This window comes from Festucalex cinctus, chromosome 3 (genome assembly GCF_051991245.1).
Source record: "Festucalex cinctus isolate MCC-2025b chromosome 3, RoL_Fcin_1.0, whole genome shotgun sequence".
Classification (NCBI taxonomy): Eukaryota; Metazoa; Chordata; class Actinopteri; order Syngnathiformes; family Syngnathidae; genus Festucalex; species Festucalex cinctus.
This window is the reverse complement of record NC_135413.1, coordinates 21830061-21847986: the sequence shown is the minus strand read 5'-3', so window position 1 is coordinate 21847986 and position 17926 is coordinate 21830061. Positions and strand designations below refer to the sequence as shown.

Here is a 17926-nt window from a genome sequence, read left to right as displayed (position 1 = left end):
TATCTCTAGTACAGCAGTAAAATTACTTAAGTATCAGAAAATTAGTAGTTACTTCTTTGCTATTCTCAATTTTGCAACATAACGTCAGAGCCGAAATGAGCTGATGCTACGCTAGTTAGCCATGTAAATCTGCCTCGTAAGCAAGTCGATAGTATTATTTTTGTTTATTTCAGGATAGCATGATAGTAATATATTGTTTTTCTTGAATTTGTTGAAAATTCTGGAAAAATAGAAGTTACTACTTTGCTCTTTTTACTTTTGTGATATAACCACTAGTGGAAGCAAGCTAATGATAGCCATGCTTGTTAGGCATATTATCTGCCTTAGTAACATTGTCAACAAGACAGCGTTGTATTAGTACATTAATTATTATATTTATATTTATTTTTCCTTGAATTTGTCTAAAATAGTTGTCCATGTTATGTGCTTTGGTAGCAAGTTGATAGTACTGTACTTATTCTGTTTATTTCAGGACAGTATTATAGTAATAAATTGTTTCCTTTAATTTGTATTAAATTAAAAATAATTAGTACCCGCTTTTTCTCAATTCTGTGAAGTAAAGCAGAGCGGAAATGAGCTGATGTTAGCTATGCTAGTGAGACGTGATCTGCCTCAGGAGCAATTCTGTAGTACATTATTTATTTCACCAATTTTAGGCATGCTAACTCGTGACTGGTTGCAAACCATCATTTCAAGACAGCGTTATAACAATATATTAATGTTTCATTTTAAGTTGCCAAATAGTGATGGAGGCTCTCTTGTAATTGCGATATTGTATTGTCACTTTGCCTGCACTAATGAGGCCACTGTGGCCAAGGCGCACACATGATGTTGTCCTAACTTTACCGTGAGTGTTTTGTAGTGTTGTGAGTTCACAGTTAAAGGCAATGGATTGTGACCTGGCTTCCTAGTGGTAGGACTGGTTTTGGGTGTGGTAGCGCAATTTCAGGCCTCGCATTTCACACATCCCACATGGCGTGGTTAGCCAAGTGGATTTGCAGACATCTGCAAGATTTAGGGGCAATTCATCACACTGAGCCACGCAATAAGAAAACCCAAAATCTCCCTGAGATTAATGTTGCCGCTGTTGCTTGTTAAAAAGAAGAAAAAAAAAGAAAAGTCATATTTTGTGCAATAACAGCTACTGTATTGGTAAAGTTCTCATGTGTTTCACGAACAGGATTGAAACTTTGGACATGGCCCAAGCTGTCCAGTACCTGAGAGAACCGGACCCCGATTTGCAGGTCCTGGGTGCAGCTTACATTCAACACGAGTGTTATAATGACAGCGACGCCAAAAATGAGGTATGACAAACAGATGAGCTCTGTGGTTAGAATTCCTCAGGCTCATTTCTCTGAAACATATTATCCAGGAACTTGAGCCACAAAAATTCATTTTGCCTTCGACATGTTGGAGGTAGCGCTCTGTTTTCCATAGATTGCTGTTGTTGTCCTTTTGGTTAGCAGTCAACATTAAGGTGTCAGATGGCAAGCATGCATGACGAGGCAGGAACCATTTTAGCAGCTCGCATAGCCGCATTTGGAGCAGTGCATTTTAGCTATTTTCAGCTTCTTGTTCAGTGTTATGTGTTGGTGTCTGACGTCCAAAGTAGTTCTATTATCAAGTAATCAATTATCAAATTAATAGACAACTATTTTAATAATCGAGTAATCAATTGGAGCCATTTTTTTAATGGTCCAAATCCTCTAATTCAGCATATCAACAGTACTGATTATCTTCTGATTATTTTCTGTTTAATTTAAAATAGGACATTTGCAAACATTGGAAAACAATGACCGAACCGGTACCATAGTCAAGTCATCTTTATTTATATAGCACTTTCAAACAGCCTTAGCTGTCACAAAGTGCTTTACAGAAACACAACAAACATAACATAAAACCCTACACTAAGTGCAATTTCGAGAAATTGCTTGCATCGGATATTTGGCCTTTTCAAAAATATTAATTTTGCTGATTAAACTCCAAAATAATGCTTTCTCATGAATAAATATAAAATAGCATTACCTAAACTCGACTGAATGTAAAATCATCTCGTGTTGTTTCAAGGTGCGTCAATCCAAGGGCATCAGCGAGCTGGTCAAGCTGTTCAACTCGGACAATCAGGAAGTGCAGCGCTATGCCACAGGCGCCACCCGCAACCTCATCTACGAGAACATGGACAACAAGGTGGCCCTGATCGAGGAGGGCGGCATCCCCCAGCTGGTTGAGGCGCTCAAGGAGCCCGATGATGAGCTCCAAAAGAACATCACAGGTAGGAATTTGCAGAAAGAGCGTGACACGACATGCAAAGCTCAACTTGTTTTTTTTGCCTCACCTCCTCAAACTTGAGCGAAGCAACCTGATCTCTCTGCTTCTTATTTAAATATTAATTTGACAAGAAACAAACTTAAGGCTCAAATTGCAGTCTGTCAGCACACGCACGAAGAATCACCTGCTGGAATTTTGAGTTCAAATGAATTTGATGTTGTGACTCTTGACCAAAGTTATTTTAGTTAACTAAAACTAATGAAAAAACTAAGATTCAACAAACAATTTCGTTAACGAAATAAAATAAAAATTAAAATGCTTTTTAAAAAATAAAAACTAAAACTACATTTTATGTTTTACTATAATTATAGTAAAACTATCCTTCGCTTTTGTTTTTGGTAATTAATTTAATGCATGAGCCTTTGGGGATGATTTTAGATGTGATTTTAAGTACATTTATTTTGATATTAACCAGAATATGGATGTTTGAAAGTGTGTCACTGTCAGGTTTACCTGTTTGACATCTATCGAACACGACACAAAAAGGAAAGAAGGCCCTCAGTTCAAGGATTGCGTGAAGAGAGGAGAGGAACTGACTGATACATTTTACTATTGCACTCTGAAAAAATCACCTCCTCACCCTCTCTTTATTTGGTTTTCACGCCCCCAGTTACATAGGTGTTTGAACCCTAATAATGCAAATGCAAAACATAGTTGGAACACAGTGTTTGTCTATGTGTGTGTGCACATGAGTGGAAGATTGCTGAGTACGTGTGGTCAAGTTTGCAATAATTTTTTAACAGAAAACAGGCGGCCTCAGCAGACTGGCTCTAACCATTCTGCAGCGTTCAATGTTCTAGTTCTTGAGTTGTCTTCTGTTAAACAGTGCTTCTCAATTATTTTCTGCCATGCCCCCCCAGTAAGAAGAAAACATCTCCCCACCCACGCGACTATAAATAGTATCATTTGTCTATAAAATTGTTATGTTTACCTCTGCATAACACTGTATCTGTATTAACGTATAAGAGAATAAAAAAAGAAAGGAATATGGACCAACTTATATTTAAAATTATTCCTACAGTCACACAGAAGTGACATCATCAAGCAGCAGCCAATAGAAAAGCACATTCTGATGACATCACTCCTTTGGTGTTTTTTTTTTTTTTTAAATGTTGCTCACAAGTAATACATATTTAACAAAAACAAACTAAAACTAATACTGAAACTAACTGAAACTAAATTAAAACTAAGCATTTATTAAATAACTAAAACTAATAAAAATAACAGCACCACCCTGAAAACCACTTAAAACTAGCTAAATTTAAAAAACAAAACTCAAAACAAAATCAAAACTAACTAAAATAAAAAATTACAAAACTATAATAACCCTACTCTTGACTCAAATCCTAACCATTTGCTCCCTGTGTGTTTTTGTACAGGTATCTTATGGAACCTTTCATCCAAAGACACCCTAAAGGAGAAACTGGCCCGAGAGGCTCTCCCGGACCTGACCGATAAGATCCTCATCCCTCTGTCGGGCAGCGAGGGCTCGGAGGGCGTCAGGCAGTCGGCGTCCGAGGCCGAAATCTTCTACAACACCACCGGCTGCCTCAGGTGCAACTCGCTTGATATTTGGCTTGCTTTGCTAAAGATGCTTTCTTGACATTTATTTGTGTTTCGCCATATTTTTGTCGAAAGCAGCTCCACATTTGCATACACAAACTTCAGGCAACTGGCTGCGGCTTTTATCATTCTATGTGTTGGAAAAGGCTTGTGGCAGTGCAGTTGCTTCAGATCTCTTGTTTGTGTGCAAGGTGGATGTTGAAACTTGCCAATTCGACACTTATTTAGAAGACTTATGTGCAAAAATGCTTGACGAGAAGAAAATGTGCCAGACTAAAGCCACAAAATGAACAAATGGAGAAAAATGAAGCACTTTCCAAAAAATGAAAACGAACAAACCTGTGACCTACCTAATAAAAACTAATTCAGTTTTAAAAAACAAAATAAAAAAAAAATTCAAATTTATGACTTGCTAACGTGACAACTTTTACTCTTAAAAATTTTTTTCAATGAGCATTTAAATTCAATTCAAAATTGTTATTTTTATTCTTTAAAAGAAAAAAGATATGAAAGGAGACAGAAAGAAGTAAAACTTGGAATATCTGCCTCTAATCAATATTTAAAAAATTATCAACACAATATTAATGACAGCAAACAGTCAAAGTACGATTAAACAAAACAATTCAATACTTTGTGCTAATTATATTTTTCTAGTAATTGTCAGGAAAAGAAAAGTATATTTGTATCTATTTCCCTTTTGCAGTAATTAGCATTAGAATGCAGCTAAGTTTCATCATTATTCACAAACCTGTTTAAAACACTGGGGAAAACAGCTGTTGCAACATGGCCCTGGTGGATCTCTTATACTCTGCTGCCACCTGCTGGCCGTTTTTTGTAATAACTACCATTGCTTTACGCGACCTCTTCATGTCAGAAGCTGTATCAAAGCCTTCTTTATGCACAAGCATATATATATTTATTTATTTTTTTAAAACCTATAAATGCGTTTTTGGTAGTGCAGGACTAAGTATAAAAAACGTTTTTATACGTTATTGGGTTTAAATTAGTTGAAGAGACTTAATTGTCATCCATTGTTCCCTTCTCACACCTTTTATAGGAATCTGAGCTCAGTGAACGAAAAGACCCGTCAGCAGATGCGACAAACGCACGGGCTGGTGGACTCTTTGGTAAGCTACATCAAGTCGTCGCTGGAGGACAACAAGGCCGAGGACAAGGTGAGTGCACACGAGGAGCCCCGAGCTCACAACCACTTTCGACACTTTCTTGACACGCGCGTGTCCTTCAGGGGGTGGAAAACGCCGTGTGCGTCTTGAGGAACCTCTCCTACCAGCTCTACAGCGAGATGCCGCCGTCGGCTCTGCTGCGCCTGGAGGGGCCCACCCGAGCCGAGGACTCCGGGAAGAACGAAGCCATCGGCTGCTTCACGCCTCAGAGCAAGAAGGCCAATGTATGCGCACGTGACGCTTCCCCATTCTCCCGTTTGAATTTTATGAGGTGCTTTATAAACAGCGGTGCGCGCGTCGAAAAACATTTGCACATCCTAGCCCCGCCCACCAGGCTGTTTGAATGACAAACAAGGCGCTGATGGCGTCGTGCCTTTGCAACCAAACCAGACACAGCATGGAAATAATGCAATTAATTTACCAACCAAATCACTACATCTTATTTGTATTAATAATGTTGTCAGTAACTTATCAGTAATATTACTCTCTTAAAAAAAAAAAGAAGTAATATTACTCGTAAATATGAAATATGTACATTAAACTTTAAAGGATGCTCTGAATAAAAAAAAAATTAATAATAATAAATAAATGATAAAAATATTACAAGAAAATAATATTTTTGTTTCAAGGATGTGGAAAATGAGAATAAAGTTGTAATTTTGTGAGGAAGAAAAGTCAAACTGAAAATTAATAATTATATAATAATAATAACAATACTTAATTATTAAACTTAAACTATTTTCAGAAATTTACATTTAGTTGAAAACACAACAATTGTTGTGTTAATAAATAAAAATATCTATATGTTCACTTTGAGATATTTGAGATAATTGAAATATTTTCATCAAATATATGGCTAAAAATTAATAGAGCCGATATTTACTCTTTTAAAGAGTTTTGTTTTTTTCTGATTGAATCTTTACTATACATTGGGCAAATATATTTAAAAAAAAAAATCGTCCGATTTTTTTTTTCTTTTCCCCTTGTAAAGTTAAACAAATACTAAAGGAGAAAGTATTTCATTTCATATCAATTCAATGTTCTGCCTGTAATTCATATTTTATTTTATTAAGGGACCAAAAAAAAAAGTGTTTACTTTTTTATTTTTTTATTTTTTTATTATTATTATTTTAGAAATGACCAAATTAATATATAAAAGGTCTAAAAAGTTTATGTGCAAATTTTGACTTGCACTTGTTAATATTAACACTTTATTCTAGTAAGATTAATCATTTGTTTCTTGTAATTGACCCTTGATCTTCACCTTTTTTTTTTTCTTTTTTTTTCATCCTTCCCTCGCCCACAGAGCAGGAACCAGGACCTGTCCACGTTCACCGAGGTGGCCCGCGTCCCAAAGGGCATGGAGTGGCTGTGGCACCCGCAGATCGTGGCCTTGTACAACCGCGTGCTGCAGCAGTGCGAGATCAACTCCACCACGCGCGAGGCGGCGGCGGGAGCGCTGCAGAACATCACGGCCGGAGACAAGCGGGTCAGCGCTCGGCGGCGAACGTCCTCAGACCAACAAACAAACAATGAAATGTTGACTCACTCAAGTGAACTGTCTGACTTTGCTTCAGTGGGCGGCGGTGCTGAGCCGCGTCGCCATGGACCAGGAGCGCATGTTGCCCGTTCTGCTCGATCTGTTGCGCACCAACAACGACCTGGAGCTGCGTTCCATCACGGGCTTCTTGCGAAATTTGTCCCGCCATGCCAAGGATAAGAATCACATGGGTGAGTCATTCTTGTGGAGAACCAAAACTGCCAAAATTCCAAATAAATAAATGACTAAATAAATCAATAAATGATTAAAAGTGAAAATAAAAATGGAAATAAAAAATATTATTTGTAAATTATATACAAAAATAAATATAAATGGAAATAAAAAAGAACAAAAAAAATACATACACTAAATACATTTGTATTTAATTTTTTAATTGTATTTTGTGTATCCGTTTTTATATTCACTTTTAGTCATTTATTTATTTAATCATTTATTTAGTTAGTCTATTTATTTAAAAAACAGATTAAAAAATATAATTCAAAAATTTAGTAATTAATAATTTATTAGTTATAATTTATATTTATTTTTTGGGATATAATTTTAATATTATATATATTTTTTATGTCCATTTTTATTTTCACTTTTAGTCATTTATTTATTTAGTCATTTATTTATTTATTTATTTAGTCATTTATTTATTTAAAAACAGATAAATAATAATAATAATAATAATAATAATAATAATAATAATAATAAATAAATAAATAAATAATTAATTAAAAAAAATTACGTAATTAATAATTAGTTTTTGTATTTATATTCTTTTTATATATAATTTTCAAATTACATTTTTGTTCATATCCGTTTTTATTTTCACTTTTAGTCATTTATTTATTGTGAGGTTTACACACCAAAACATATTGAACACACAGAAACAAGGATGAAATGGGTGCAAACTGCAAAGTAGTTCACTTCAAGTTCATATGAGTGTGAATCATTTCAGCAAATATATAACTTAAATGCACTTTAAACGAAACATTTATTTATTTAAAAAAAATTGGTAAAATTTTAAAAACTTTTTTTTTATTTTTTTTTATATAATTATATATATATTTTTTTTTATCCAGTTATTAACCTCAGGTGCGGTGTTAATGCAAACCACCATAAACGTGTTCCTCTAAAAGTGTCTGGTTGTTGTTGTCGTTTTCCAGCCACAAAAGTGGTGAACAACCTGGTGAGCAAGCTTCCCGCCGACGGCTACCAGAAGGAGCCGTCCAGCGACGTGGTGGTCAACATCTGCGGCATTCTCAACAACTTGGTGACGTGCAGTCAGGTCGCCGCCAGAGACGTGTGCTTCTTCGACGGCCTGCCCAAACTGGTCGCCATCAAGAACACCAACGACTCCAGGTGAGGCGGAACTCAGTCGAACCGGCTGTGAATAAACACCGCTGACATTCCATTTCAATCTGGGGTGTACAACAATGTTGAATAGACAAGTGTTGATGCCACGTGTGTGTTTGTTTTATTTGGTGTTGTTGCAGTTCTGGAAAGATGAAAGCCGCCAAAGCAGCCGCTACTGTCCTCAGCAACATGTTCCAGTACAAGAAACTGCACAAAGACTACAAAAATGTATGGAAACACTCACTAGCCTTGTGTAATTTGTAGGGATGTAACGATATCCACACATCACGATACGATATCACGATATGAAGGTCACGATACAATGATTATCACGATACTGTGGGGAGGTTGGCGATATATATAAAAGGTCACAATATTGTTAAAAAAAAAAAAGATCATACAAAAAAAAGCACAATATTGTGCTTTTGTACATTACAGCAATGACTATAAACAACTTAAACCACTTAATATTGAGGCACTTACTTTCTAATGCAAGCACACATTGAGTTCCTTCACATATTGACTCGATTCACAAGCATTATTATATTCCCCTTCATCTGACAATTAGCATGGATTTTAAACATAGAAGGGCTAAAACATGTCATATGAAAATTAAACTGCACTAAAAAAAACTAGCCACCAGAGGGTGCTAGAACTGCACAAATGGAAATCAACAGATGTGCTACTGACAGGATAATAGAAAAATAGCATATCAAAAATAGCATATCAACAGTAGCAAGTTCCAATAACAAATACTCACATCCAAATGCTATAGGAACACATACAGACAAGTAATATAATATCAGGCATATATTCTTACTAATCTGTGGGAAAAGATATATATATATATATATATATATATATATATATATATATATATATATATATATATATATATATATATATATATATATATATATATATATATATATATATATATAGATAGATAGATATAGATATATTTAAAAAAAAAAAGCTAATTTATACTTTCTTCTTCTACTCTTAATCTTAATTTAAGTGTGCACTTAACGCATACATGGCATCACACTGCCCACCAGAGGCCAAGGTGCACATAACAGGAACAGCAGGTATTTATAGTTATTATTGTTTTTTAATATTATTTTGTTCTTTCAAGTTATATATAAAGTTAAATAAATACTACATTTTGAAATCAATAATTATTAAAATGATTGTATTTTTTCCATAGTCACTCAGCCCTATAAAGGAAGGTAATCCACATAATCACTGAATTCTCATGGCCACGCCCTCACTTGACTTCAAAACACTTATCGGAAACCCCCTCATGTCAATCAATGCTTGGAATGCGTCTTTATGGCTCCTCACTCTTGTTGAGAACCTGAGTAGGGGGAAAAGTGACAGGTTATGCGTAATTCTGAGTAGCGCAGGTGTCGTTCCGTGGAATCCTTCCCGTTCACTTTGAAGGCGCTCATTCAAAAAAACGCATATTTTAAAACGTTTTCAACCGCACACATGCAGGCAAGCTTCTGACTTGCCCCGCCCAAGGGCGCGGCATTTAGCTTATGTGCTAATCAGCAAGTTCAGACAGCACTAAAATGCCTTCACTCCAATAACATCTGTGCTGTCTTGTTCAAAATAGGGAGGTGTGCATTTATTTGGTGCCAAGGTAGTGTGGTGTCAAGTATGATATATGTTTGACTCCATTAAGGAATGTCCATACAGTCTGTTTATGTTGCTTTGTTTGCTGAACATTACAGAAAGGCTTTACGAGACCAGATTTTTCCGACACGGCCATGTAAAATGGTGAGCTGACTTCTGCAGCCCCGCACGCCACCCGTGGAAGACGTCAGCCTTTTCTTCTATTCCAACATAACCCAGGCTCTGTTTTTTTTTTTTTATCTGGCACAAAGTTTGCGATAAGAACACTCAGTGGACATCAGTGGAGGAGGAGTCGAGTACGCTGGACTATTGCTAAGCAAATGTGAGCACTATATTCTAGTGTAGGGACGTGTGTTTTGTACAAGCAGATGTAAAGACGGTGTGAAACTATTATTGATATTTGAAACAATGTGGTACTTACACGGCTTATTTGTATATATTGCTTCAAGTTCTGCTTCAATCTAATTCACTGCTATTGACAGCTCTAGAGGTCAAAGGTCCATTATTTTACCTAGGCTAAGCAGTGAAAGAGTTTTAAAAATCATGTTTTATACACTGTAACTAAGGACTTTCTCATCACTTTGTCATTGTTGTGACTTTTGGTTTGTCATGTGCATGATTTAATATTGTGTATGAATGAGTGAGAATACATTGTACGTGAATGTACTCCAGATATGCGTTGTTTATGCTTCCGAAAGGTTGGGATATTGGTGTGCCTCTAAAGCTGTCATTTGTTTTTAGCTAATGCTGCAAATGTATGTAATCTGTTATATCGTATGCAATTATTTTTTTTAATTATTTTTAAAGAAGGCTGTAACGGTAGAGTGTTAAACGTGTGCGTGTGATTGAGAAAGAATGCAGTCCTAACAAGTTTTCATGTTTATTTGTTTAGTCACACACAGCTTTTTATTTTTGTAAATGATCCATGGCATAATTTGACACCTGTCAAAATATGGAGTCTTTATTTTCTCAGTTTGACAAATCTGTCGTAAAATGACCTGGCAACGTGTCAGGCCGTTATCAACTATGGTGACCGGCGTCTGTTGTATTGAAAATAAAAGTTCTTTATTTGCTATATGTTCAGCTGTACCATCTGATTGAATAAAGAAATGGATTTACCGAATGAGGTGCATGTGTACTTGTGGCTTGTAACAGGCCAAAACGTCAGCCACTCCCTGTTTACATATTTTCTCTTGCTCAGACAGGAACAATTCCAGCCCTTCCCTTGCTGCACCCTTCTTCAGGCTCCCACCTCAAAATGAATCCACAAGAGCACAAGGAGGCAAATAAATAGCCATAGATTTTACCTAACCGGACCATAAGATTGAGCAGACGTGGTCAAAGGTCGTGTTTATATCCCAAACTGAAGCTTGGCTGTGCGGCAGTGTTCTGACTTTTGCACTTTGCACTTGTTATGCTGTCGGCTGTCAGTCCGTTCAGCTTATCTGGCATGAGTCTGCCCTCTGCTGGCCACAAAGCAACATCTTTAAACGCAGGAGGTACTGGAAATAAAAATTGTATTCTCAATATATGTCAAAATACTAACAAATATTTGTACAAACCAAGTCGACAAATGGAAAGAAACATTCTGGTTTAACTAAAAACTTAAACATAACAGGACAAGTGTAACTTAGAGGTAAAAGTGCGGGCAGGTTAGACGTCCTCCTTAGTAACAAGGCGGTAGAACTCTGAACGGGCTCCATAGTTGCGTGCTCCCAGGTCTGACATGTCCATGTCTGAGTTGTTTGGTTCTCGCTTGCTGATGGATACAGCCGGGAGGACCGGTGCCTTCGAGGTCATAGCTTTGTATACGGGGAGACGCACACCTACAAGACCATAAGAATTCAACAAAAGTAGAAGTCAACCTTCAACATTTCTTGACAATATGTTATATGTGACCTCACTAGTCTAAACACGACATTCTGATTAATATTACATTTGTAATAATGAACATAATCAATAATGAACACCAATATTAATCATGATTATTTTGGTAATAATGGAAATCATGATTAGGATGATCATTTATTTTTTCGGTACGAAAACAATAAAATGTTGAAATGTAAAAAATATTAAGTCAAATCAAATTCTTTGAAAGATTAATTATTTAAGTTACTTTTGGACCACACAGAATTTATTAAATTAGTATTTTAAAAATACAAAGGTGCAAATGTCTAAATATAAAACAACTCAAAATTATTATAAATATTCATTTGATTTTTTTTACTATTATGCTGATTTTGTAATTGTGGAGTGTTATAATTGTGGAGAATGCTTCACGCCTCACGGGGTCGTCTGATTCCACATTACTTATAGTATTTGCACAATGTAACATTTAATATCAACTTTTACCCATTAATTTTCAATGGGACAGTCATTGAACTCTTTCTAAGTGCCACTTTCCACACCCACTTCCATATATATCACTTATCATCATTACCAGGTGTCTGATACTGCTCGGTGGAACAGTTGGTAAAGCGCATTGTCCAGTAAATAGGAGGTTATAATTTCATAATTTATCTCTCAATTTGCTTTTCAGCATTCCCACGCAATTTCTCCAGAAATTGCACTTATTCTACTTGAAATTGTAATTGAATTTCAATTAATTGCACAGCCTTACTTTTTTTCCCCATCTTATCATCATGTGGAGACTCTTACCCAGGTCTCCAGCGGGGTCCGTGTCCGAGCGGCAGTCCAGATAGTCAGGGTCAAGGGTCAGCATGGGGTCTTTGTCATCCTGTAGGACCGTCTGGGGGTCTCCCGCCGCCTCGCTGCGCAAGACCACCCTGCGAGGCATGGCTAAGGCCAGCTCCTTCCAGAACGTGGAGGAGGGGGTCTGCGGACCGGACGGCAGACGTTACGACCTCTTTCCGAGACTTTATTTTTTTTGTCCGCGTGTCACGCTTGCGTTTTCCTACCACCGAGTTGTGCCTCCATGTGAGGATGGTGAGACAGTGTTGGTGCTCGTTGAGCTGCTGCCGGATTTCAGGCCTCATGCGCTTCAGCTGGCCGTCCAGCATGATGATGATGGGCTGCCGGCACAATTCCAACAAATGCAGCAGGCCCTTTCTGGGAAAATACGCACACACGAACATGATGCAATTTATGAAAATGGCGTATAGTTCAAGTATTTTCTCTGACCTGAAGTTGTTAGAGCACCAATCCTGCTCCAGGTATGCGTGAGACAGCAACACGATGAGACGCCGAGAGCGACTTATGTTCATTAAAAGTTCTGCCGAAGGTTCTTGGACGTGAAGAGGTGGAACAAGAAAAGCATTTTTTAAATTATTTAAATATTTATATGATAACGTATGTTAGGGTTGTGTAATCAACCGAAATTCAATAACAATTTGAACTAGACTACTGCACAGTGCACATGCTGCACTCCAACTCCAAGTTTTTGAAACATACATAAATAAATATTATCAATTCTGTTTGGTCCAAAAGGAACTTACGTAATTATAGTGTTTCTATTTTTTTTAATTGGTCTTCATATTTTTAAATGCTTAAACATTTTAATGTTTTGTACCAAAAAACAAATAATCCTTTGACTAATCATGATTTCAATTATAGCCAAAATAATTGTGATTATTAATTTTTCCATAATCGAGCAGCCCGAACATATGCTGAGTTGGAATATGTTCTTACCTGCCCCAGGCATGATGTCGTTGTCGTTGAGAAGCAACTTGTGTGCATTTTTATTCTCCAGGTGAGGTTTGAGAATAAAGTTGACGAACTTCCTGTCGTAGTCGTTGTTGACGTAGGAGATGTAGGCGTCGTACAACTTCCCATCTGATAAAAAAAAAAAAACGCAAAGCAGTGAGTGGATTTGTGTCAACGTCCACACTCGCCGGCACTCACCGCTCATCTCGTAGTCTCCGTACGAGTCGCGGTACCACAGTTTGATGTTCAGGTGGCACTTGGAGTAGATGACGGCGGCCGCGGCCAGCAGGAGGAGGAGGATGAAGGCGCCCGTGACGGCAGCAGTGTGGCTTGGGATGCCTGATGATTGAAATAGAAAAAAACATTACAAATTTTTTTTTAAAGCAATAAATGTATGGACGACTGATGGCTTTGGATTCATTATTAACTCATTTGCTCCCCAAAACGTATAAATACGTTCTATTTTAAATGTTTTAAGTGTCCCAAAGACGTACAGAAGGCTTTGATGCAGCCTTTGAACGGCACAGAAATTACAAACACGGCCAGCAGGTGGCAGCAGAGTATAAGAGATCAACCAGGGCCATGTTACAAAAAGTCTCAAATACTCACAATTCTAAATAGATTTGTGAATAATGATGGAACATAGCTATATATTGTTATGCTAACTGTTGCAAAACGGAAACAGATAGAAATATACTTTTTTTTTCCTGATGAAAGAAGAGACTTTCATCTTTCGTTTGGTATGTTTTTATAGCAAAAGAACACAATATTCTGTGGGCCTTGCAAAATCAATCAAAATCTAGTAAAACAGTCGGGGTTCAATTCTGTAAAAATGGCTGGGAGTGAATGAGTTAATGAAGGTAAAAATAATTAGTAGTGAAATGTAGAATAGTGTTTGAGTCACAATAAGAAAAAAATATATAATTTCAGGGTTTGAACAAGCGTGTTGACTGCCTCGTATTATCAACGTGATCAATTTCACACAGGTTATAGCGCAATGAATTATGTTAAACGAATTTGATAAAGTTTTATACATTTTCTTTTTTGCATACATTATAACATCTGTAACTGTTAAAAAATGTGTACGTTACCATATTAAGACGTGATAAATTTGACTTTTATAACATTTTAAATGTTGTACGTTTTATAACGTTACGTTAATGTACTTTTACAAAATGTAGTTTTTAAAGTTTTTAAAATGATTATCAATTGTTAAAACGTGATATGTTTGACTTTTATAACATTTTATGTGTTTTAGGTTTTATACATTTTACAACGTTATCTTAACGTTGTACGTTTATAACATTTGTGACATTTTAAATGTTTTATTAGCTGATAGGTTATATTGAAACGTGGTGGTAAAGTTTGACTTTTATTATATTTTATACATTTTATAACATTATGGTAATCAACATTAAAGATTTCCTATAACCTTTTTAACATTTTACAAGGTGATAAGTAATTATGCTAAAACGTGGTAAGTTTGACTTTTATAACATTTTATACGTTTTATAACGTTACATTAATGTCAGTTTAAATAATGTCTGTAAACATTTTATACCGTTAAAATATGATAAAATTGACTTTTAGAACGTTTCAATATTTTACGTTTTATAATGTTACGTGGCGGCACGGTGACTACGGGTTAGCATGTCTGCCTCCCAGTTCTGATGACTCGGGTTCGAATCCAGGCTCTGGCCTTCCTGGGTGGAGTTTGCATGTTCTCCCCGTGCCTGCGTGGGTCTTCTCCGGGTACTCCGGTCTCCTCCCACATTCCAAAGACATGCATGGCAGGTTAATTGGGCACTTCAAATTGTCCCGAGGTGTGCTTGTGACTGTGGACGGTTGTTCGTCTCTGTGTGCCCTGCGATTGGCTGGCAACCAGTCCAGGGTGGACCCCGCCTGCTGCCCGTAGCCAGCTGAGATAGGCTCCAGCACCCCCCCCCCCCCCCCCCCCCACGAACCTTGTGAGGAATAAGCGGTCAAGAAAATGGATGGATGGATAATGTTACGTTACCTTTAGAACGTAAGTAACTATGTTAAAGCATGATACGCTTGATTTATAACGTTTTATACGTTTCATAATGTCATGCTAATGTACATTTAGAACGTTTGTAGTGTTTTATAACGTGATAAGTTATTCTTTGCATTTCAGGCCGTAGGCGGAGCCCTCTCTAGGTAAGTGTGTCTTCTTTTTAAATATTTTTAAAGATACTCGGATTTCTTTTTTTAGGGTATCTTAGAAGAACAACTTTGACTCCTAAGACACAAAAAGTACTTGGCCAGTGACCTGAACAGAAAGAAATTGCCTTGTTTTTTTTGCAGAAGTCAAACGTATGATATTACAATGCGAAACGTATCAAGTTATAACGTTATGTGACATTATTTTCTTATGTAGCAGCAATAGGCTTCTGTAAGTGAAATCATAAAATGCCCAGAAAGACTGAAAGATGCCAGTTAAGTGACTAAAATCAAGATATGACAAGTTTTTACTTGATTTCTGCAGGTTGAATTCGAAGGACGAGTTCCTCACTATGCAGCTGTACTGCCCAAAGTCTTCCAACTCCTGAAGATGGACCACCAGCACGCTGCTCACCACCAGCTGACCTCCACCCTGAAACCTAGCGAGAAAAAAACAAAACCAAACAAAAAAACGGTCACGTTCTCATTCGTCCAACGCTATCTAAAAGTTGCTTCCAATCACCATGAAGAGGTGTTTTGCAAAAGCAGGGAGCCGTCTTTCGTCCACCGCAGTGAGGCGTCACATCGCTCGTCTGTCGTGTCCCAGGGAAGCAAGGCGGTGCAATTCAGATTGACGGTGGATCCCACCTCCTCCCAGAGGGTGCTCGGAATCTCATTAGACTGGAACTGTGGAGCTTTGGCGCAACTGGATGCTGTGGAATAGGATACGGAATATTAAATGTTCATGCTATTTGAAAAATAACCCATTAATATCTTCTATATTGCGAGTTAATATGCGCGGATCATCTGGCGCTCACCTTGAACCACGAGGCGCACAGTGAACAAAGTTGTGCTGTTGCCGGCCAGCAAACAGGTGTAGTTCCCTCCGGCTTCCAAAGAGACGTTTGCAAACTCGAGGTAGTAATTCCCCTGCAGGGCTCTGAGCGGCTGACAGTCCTTCAGCCAAGTCAGCTGGGGTCGGGGGTCACCCTGAGCGTGAGAAACGGACTCCAAAGAGCAGTTGAGCCGGTATGGGGGATCCTGTTGTCCCGCATGGAGTATGTGTTCCTCAAAATGGTTCTCGTCAACACAACCTTGACGTTGATTTGCAAACACAGGGTTACACGCCTGTCTTTCTTTTCCTTTTGATTTTTGTTATGGTTGGTTAGCTTTAATTGTGTAGCATCAGAGTGAGGTTATAACTTTTTTCTACTAGTTTTAATGATTTGTTAGAATAGAAAATGCTTCATTGACCAAAGAAAACAGGTGAGCCGTGATTGGTCGTTACCTGATTCCTGAGCACATGTGATGTCATTTTAATCATTAGAGAAAAAATATTAACTTTTTCCTACTGAAATGTGCTAAATGAAAAAAGTATTCCTTTATTTAAAAAAAAAAAAGTGCTGTCCAATGTTTACATACACATGAAACGTGAAAAGTTGATAAAAGCACAGATTTATTTTCATTCTTGTAATCTGATTTGTCCCTTGATGATACCACACTTGTTAGATAGAATTATGTGAAGTCATGTTGAACTTTTAAAAGCTGCAAATCAAAGTGTTTCGTAACTGGTCAGTTGTGACAACACGTTGAGAAGACAAACTTTCAGGTGTCGCTGGTGGCGGACCAGTTCGACAGGCTATGTTGCGCATGCGCACAGTCATAGTGTGATGTGACTAAAACTCCCAAATTACCGGCACGACTGGCCCTAACTGATTGCGCGTAGATATTGTTTTGACCTCTTTGTGCTTTCTGTTAGACAATTCGCACACTAAATATCACTCATCCGGGTTCAAAGTCCGGATCTGGTCCACCTGTTGCCAGGCAACAGCACGTGACTGCGAGACAGCTAGCTTGAAAACAATCCAGTTACGTTACTTTTAATGACGAACCTTGAATTATGATACACTGTGCGACACTGTACGCGTAAAATCCTTTCCACTTAAGTTATGTCAACAAAACGCGTGATTTATCCTTACCAAGCGAGAGGACAGAGTTGCTCCATGAAGACGAGGTCACCAAAATAAAGACGACAAAAAAGGAGGACATGTCCGCTGCACTGTTCCACTTAAAAAACAAAAAACAAAAACAAAAACTCAACCTTAAACGCAAAAATTCCACCTTTTTGTTGTTTTGTTACAAAAGGGTTATTGTTCTGGAAAGTGTACAGAAGTACGGAGTCAACTGCACAGCCGTCGGACACCTGCACCTGGAGAGACATGACAACCTCTTCCTATTGGCTGTGCCTTGGCACGTGGTCTTAACCGTGAGGATCACCTGCATTCCAGAATAAGGGTGGGGGGCGGGGGGTAGCTTGAATCAACGTATGGGGAGACAAAGGACTTTGATAAAAACATTACATAATTCATCACCATAATTCAAAATTTGTGTCAATTCCTTCACAAACAGAACCATACAAAATGTTCTGAATGGTAAAAACAGTTGTTATATATATGTATAGATAGAT

At 37.4% G+C, this 17926-nt stretch overlaps 2 protein-coding genes across 3 annotated transcripts in view; one reads left to right on the top strand and one right to left on the bottom strand.

Moving 5' to 3' along the window:
* Positions 1–10738, top strand: part of LOC144016025 (plakophilin-3-like) — a 22050-nt gene extending 11312 nt beyond the window's left edge. For both annotated transcript variants that reach the window (XM_077516644.1, XM_077516643.1), the window contains 10 exons: positions 1181–1304; positions 2068–2272; positions 3708–3882; positions 4949–5066; positions 5138–5299; positions 6382–6564; positions 6653–6806; positions 7788–7983; positions 8118–8205; positions 9714–10738. In XM_077516644.1, coding sequence (XP_077372770.1) covers positions 1181–1304; positions 2068–2272; positions 3708–3882; positions 4949–5066; positions 5138–5299; positions 6382–6564; positions 6653–6806; positions 7788–7983; positions 8118–8205; positions 9714–9755 — 1447 coding nt within the window. In that variant the 3' untranslated portion in view covers positions 9756–10738. The remainder of the gene's footprint in view (positions 1–1180; positions 1305–2067; positions 2273–3707; positions 3883–4948; positions 5067–5137; positions 5300–6381; positions 6565–6652; positions 6807–7787; positions 7984–8117; positions 8206–9713) is intronic.
* Positions 10561–17926, bottom strand: sigirr (single immunoglobulin and toll-interleukin 1 receptor (TIR) domain). Its single transcript, XM_077516664.1, has 10 exons — positions 17439–17926; positions 16278–16553; positions 15983–16172; positions 15772–15899; positions 13477–13617; positions 13264–13407; positions 12757–12859; positions 12534–12684; positions 12274–12451; positions 10561–11441 (listed from the first exon to the last, which is right to left on the bottom strand). Exons 1-10 carry the CDS (start codon positions 17506–17508, stop codon positions 11269–11271), a joined length of 1554 nt encoding a protein of 517 aa, XP_077372790.1. The 5' UTR covers positions 17509–17926; the 3' UTR covers positions 10561–11268.